General features: G+C 34.8%; 1 protein-coding gene across 6 annotated transcripts in view; it reads left to right on the forward strand.

Moving 5' to 3' along the window:
- The window catches only part of Cdh18 (cadherin 18), a 769,132-nt gene that overhangs the window by 758,815 nt on the left and 4,317 nt on the right, over positions 1-6,000 (forward strand). For 4 of the 6 annotated variants that reach the window (XM_026783735.1, XM_026783736.1, XM_026783737.1 and 1 more), the window contains one exon: positions 3,644-3,895. In XM_026783735.1, coding sequence (XP_026639536.1) covers positions 3,644-3,895 — 252 coding nt within the window. The remainder of the gene's footprint in view (positions 1-3,643; positions 3,896-6,000) is intronic. The other 2 variants (XM_013349758.2, XM_013349759.2) reach the window with 2 other exon arrangements.

Raw genomic sequence — 6,000 nt, forward strand, 5'->3', positions numbered from 1 at the left:
CATCATTTTAATGCTAAAAATAAGGAACGTTAGCAGGTATGTGTATAATAAACAGATAATAATAATAATAAGCAGAGGTTTCCTTAGAGTTCATATTCCTTTACCACTTACATTTACCCTTAATTCTAACAATATATTATTATGTCATATTTGTGGGTTATTTAGTATTCAGCGTTTGGGATTTAAATTTGAACACCCAACAGCCCCATACTTAACCACCACCGTTTCTTTCCCGTCTTTTCCATTTGAGACATTTCTGTCAATATAATTCAGGGAGATTATGACCTGGTCATGACCCAAGCTGGAGATTAACCCCCACATTTCTCTTTCTGCCTCCTGAGTGCCAGTATAAACTGGCATTCACTCTCCTGCCTGCGAATGCTTTCTAATTTTACCTGCCTCCTAAATTAACACTCTTGTTTTTCAAGAGCAGATTTCTTGAAGACATGATATCTGTCTTTGATTCATATCTACTTAATTTTTTATTCATGTTTTGTATTCCACATGGTATATCCATATAACCCCTATGTATAGTTAACTGTGAAAATAGACTAAAAAGTTTTCAAAGAGCATTATCAAAGTTTTGATAAAATTTCCCACCTTCTTTTCAAGAAAGTTGTTTTCTTCATGAGTGTTATAAATCAGTCAGACAAAAATAGGAAAAACAAACAAACACAGAAGTGCTACTTGACTACTTTTTATAATTATAAATTTTAATTATTTCTAGTTCCCTCTGAAAGCTTTGTCCATCTATAAAACACATGAGTAAAATATAGTAATTACTGCATAATTTTCCACAATTATTCATGAGTCTGAAACCAAAATTGTCGGATTGTTTTATTTATTTGTGATATAAAGGTGTATGCAGAAGAAGGGTGGCAGATGGTCTGAGGGGTGGCATTACGGGGTGAGAACATATTGGGATGCTGGATGGTAGTTCGGGGTTTTGGCTGCCAGACAAGTGGGGCCAAGGATGTTTGCAAATCTAAATGAGCAGAAAGAATCCAGAGTTGAAACACTGAAAGTTGAAACACCGAGATTGTAGACTTTCTTGGGGTGTTTTGACGGCAAAGCAAGAGAAAAAAGGAGGAGTGAATCTTCACTAGGTAGTCTAGCAGATTTTGCTGTGGAAGGAGTGTGCCTTACCTTAGTTCATTGTGGGTTGTTTTGTAATCCAGACATTGCAGTAAGAAACTAGCAGAAGACAAGCTCCTGCTGAGTAAAGTTCATATCAGAACATATTATGTAAGGGAAGCCTTACAGGAAACCCAGACAAAACTGTTTCATGTGTGGGCTCTAGAAGTTAAATTATGAATGACTCTACAGCTGCCTGAGAACAGGTGAATACCAAAGAAGGTAAAACCCCGCCTGTTTGGCTGTCTGGATAAAGGAATACCTCTCAGCTGTCTTCAGATAATTACAAGGAAAGCCTAAACACTTGCTCTTGTTAGAGGCACACAGCCGAGGATCTCAAATATTTCTGCTGCTGGTGGAGTGAAGAGGATTGTTTCTGTTGTCTGTTTTACTGTCCTATGTATACAATATGTCTTCCAAACTTCATTACAAATCAACTAATCCATTGAAATGGTTAGGAGTCTGTATGTATTGTTTTTCACCTTCTGAAACATAAGATTTACATACTTTCTAAGATACGATGGACTGTAAGATGGATTTTTATTAGGCACTGAAAATATTTTAAAACATGTCTTATTTTAACTGTAAGTCAAATTAATTCTCAAGAAGTAGTCAAGTGATAGGATTCACTATGTGGGATTCTTTTTAGATGTATAGAAACATGCTATTCATAAGCTTAATTCAGTAAATTATGGAAAATTCTATGACCAACGGCAATTTGCTTCGTACTGTTCCTATTCGGTAGTCTTCTAACATGACTGAAACAGTCTTCCAGTCACCAATATATTTTACTATAAATATATTTAAGAAAATCAGACAAAATTATCCATTAAAATATCCCTGGCATTACAAAGTTTCATAAATAAACTACTCTATTTAATATTGTTGCATTTCAGAGACTGATTTTCACTATTTCTGTGTCATCACAGTATTATTTTAGACTTTACACATTAAATATGACATCTGGGCGTATTCCTTCAATAGGCTTCCATATTCATTTCTGAACAAGAAACTGGTTTGTAGAATGAATAAGGACTATACTACGTTAAAGAAGTAAAGCAGATGTGTTGGTTTTTCTGCACTGAACTGATAGTGCAGGTACTGCAAACACAATTGCCTTAATTATGTGCTGAAAGAAATTTACTAGTTTCTGGAATTACTTAGAGACCCTCTGCTTTTCTAAATCTGTACCTCATATGCTGCCACCTTGTTACCTCAAACTTCTTTGTCATATTGTTTCCTAATTTTGTCGTCATATTAGGTGGGTTGCTCTACACTCTATTGAGTTGAAATGCCACATTTTAAATAGTAGGCAAAAATTTGTTTGTCTATTTTAGTGTTTTAAATGAAGAGATTGGTCAAAATTACATGTACTGTAAATGCTTTTAAGTTTATTTTACATTATTTGAGAGCTCTATATTTTCTTTATGTATGTTACTTTATCTATCTATCTGTCCACCTATGTCTGTCTGTCTATATATTATCCATCTATGTGTGCATTTATTAACACATATCTTTTATACGTGAGGGTGCATTTTTTTCCAACTTTAATGTTCATTCCTGTTGTTTAGAGTTTCTTGTTCAAGTTCAGTGATTGTTCCACCAAGTATCTTTTGTAGTTCCAGTGAAGTATAGAATACCTTTTGTCAGGAGATTGTTATTCTTCTCTGTTAAGCCTGTCTAGGTGAGAGGCTACGGCTTCTTAAATTCTCCTTTCTTTTCAAAAGTCAGACCCTTGGCTGAAAAAAAAATAAAGGTTTTATGTTACCATTTCATAAAACTTCTATTAAAATTCAAAATACAATAGAAAAACATACTTTTTATTACTAATCACATTTAAATGCAAACCTAGTGTTTATCTTCATCAAAAGTGCAAACTACAAGGCACTCAGTGTTGTGGCACACAGGGTCCACCACTAGGTAAAATCATTAGCATGTGCTGGCTACAGCATGCACAATGTCTTCCATCTAGACAACAGAGCCGAAGGTGCTCACCGTTTAATTTCAGCTTAGTCTCTTTGTATTGTTTATAAAGATGTGGTGTCTTCAACAAGAACCTTACTGTCTTGTTTCCATGTGTATTCAAGATCAATGGAAATAAAGTGACCCAAATCGTTTGCTGAAAGAATAGAAACATGCTGCTCCAGTCTTTCTGTTTGGGAAGTTTCCTATGGCTCTCTACTGGCTTCAAGCCATTTCACCTTTTAAATGTTTCAGAGACTCTGTCTATGTCCAAAATATTTACTGTTTTATCCTCTTCTCTGTTGTGCCACTCTATTCCTTTTCCTGAAGTTAAGTCTGTTATCTTTCTTGTATGTTCCTCAATTGGAGAACCAATATTTGCTATTCCTTTGATAACTGCTATTCCTTTGATAAACTCCCTTCGTGCTGCAGCGCCAATTTCATAAGCTGAGAAAATTGCATATAACTATTGTATCCATTGAAGGAAATGTGACTCTTTCATGGCAGATTTACTAAGTATATTTTGTTTTGCTTATGTCTGTCATAGATAACACAGCCAGCATTCTGACAAGGCGGAGGAGATTTAGTCGAACTATGCAGGATGTGTATTATCTGCCCATTATGATCTCTGATGGTGGAATCCCCTCTCTCAGCAGCAGCAGCACCCTCACCATCAGGGTTTGTGCATGCGAGAGAGATGGGCGTGTGCGGACCTGCCATGCAGAAGCCTTCCTGTCCTCCGCTGGTTTGAGCACAGGGGCCCTTATCGCTATTCTTCTCTGTGTTGTCATTCTCCTTGGTAAGTGGCTACAGTTCACATAAGTATGTCAGCTCAGTGAAGGAGGTTGAGGAGTAACACAGCTATGCATTCACAGCTATGCAACAAAACCTCACAGATTTTCATGATGAACCTTTACCATGCTAATACTAGGAGTGCTTTGATATGGAATTTATCAGCATAATTTGAGTTAAGCAAAAGAAAAATGCACAACAGAATACTTTGGATAAAAGTCAAATAACCTTTGGTACTTAGATATTTGCATGAATTTAACTGGTCTCAAGGAATACTACCTCTTGGGGAGGGTACCCTGAGTCTTTGTGAGCTTTGCACTCTAGGGAAATACTTTGTGCAAGGGACATAGCAAAAGAACATGCTCAGGTGGGTGATACCATAACTGACCTGGGTAAAGGTAAATTGAGATTGGAACAGAAAGAAATCTGTGAGCCGAGAAAAGTAAAGAAGTCAGGATAAAAATAACGAAAGAGACGGAGCGGGGAAGATAAAGGAAATCAGTAACATATAGTGTCACGAAAGTCAAAAGTGAAAATGGTGGTGGAGAAAACAGACAAATGTATTATACAACAGGAATACTGATAATGTCAGGAGCAACTTAGTGCGCAATTACTTTATTAAAAATTATTGATCAGATTCAGCCACCTGGCACCTGGAGTTTTTGTGCGTGGTAGCAAGACAGGATTCTCCAGATATAGCTGGAGAGCAATATCTACTTTATTCATTTAGCAACACCTGCTGCATTAAGCTTTTCCATTTAGCCTTTAATAGTAAAACATAGAAGAAAAGCGAGAGGAAAAGTCAGGCCTTTAGGACTGTGTTCCTATGTACATCATACAATTGCTCATTTCTTTAGGATTTGACTTGTCTTTTAATTTTTTTTAAAAGCACACAAACACAAAGAGAAAATAGGAGAAAACATGATGGCATAAATAGAGGCTGTGAACACACTTTAGTGCTTGTAAGATAATCAAATTTGCAATAGTAAGATCAATTCTTCAGGGGGAGTCATGTTTTCTTCACTTTAATTTTTATTTATTGTCATATAATTATGAACACATCTAAGACAAACATTTTTATAGTGTTAGGAGTGTTTTGATGTTCAGGTAATTTTGAAGTAAATTATATTTTCATGTTTTTTTATTATTTTAAATAATCTCTTATTTCATAAAAGTATTTCTAATCACACTGTATTAATATATTTTTAGTTTCTAAGATTACTAATTGTACATTTGCAAAATCTGCACTATGTTCAAGAAAATGAAACAAATCATTTGAAATGTTTATACCTATAACAAAATGTTATCAAACTTTTTGGTAAATATTAAAGAATTCATGCTTTCCTTAAATAATCATCAGTTTTAAATTATATCTTTTATGGTGCTATTGCTATTCATAAAATATAGGTCACTAGACAGACTTTAGACATCTATGTTTAAATTAATTTCTAATTACTCTCAATTTTCATAGAAATGAGTAAAACCTTTGTAAAATGAAGCTTTAGTCTATAATCCAAAATTCTAATGGTCAAACTTGAAAGTCAATTTAGCTGTGAAATTAATATCCTAATACTGATAATTGTGTTTTTATGCTTATGGGAATGTAAGCAGCTAATATAAGCCCAGTCCCATTCTGATCAATAATTATGAGCTTACAGTTTCTTTCCTTTCAGACTTTCTACTCTCTATGAGTGAACACATGAAAATGAAATGTCAGTTCAAAGGATGTTAATGTGACCTGCTAAATACCATGCTACATGCCTCTGTGGGGTTATAAGCTAACTGGTTTCAACAACTGATTATATTCTATTTACATATGTATTGATTAGCAGAAAATGGTGTTTGTCACCAATAGAGCCCAGCTTTTAGTGATGCACAAACAGGTTTTGTGGTCGTGTCACTTTCTGTTGCAACCAAATTTTAAAATTTTAATTATTTTTAAATAAATAAATTTAATCATTTTTTATATAATGTTTCTGGATCATTATCTTTCCCATCCCTAAATTCCTCTCAGGTCCTTTCCTCCTCTTATACATCTAACTTCATGATTTATCTCTGTCTCGATTGCTCTGCCTCTCTCTCTCTCTCTCTCTCTCTCTCTCTCTCTCTCTC

Source organism: Microtus ochrogaster, chromosome 19, assembly GCF_000317375.1.
Source record: "Microtus ochrogaster isolate Prairie Vole_2 chromosome 19, MicOch1.0, whole genome shotgun sequence".
NCBI lineage: Eukaryota > Metazoa > Chordata > Mammalia > Rodentia > Cricetidae > Microtus > Microtus ochrogaster.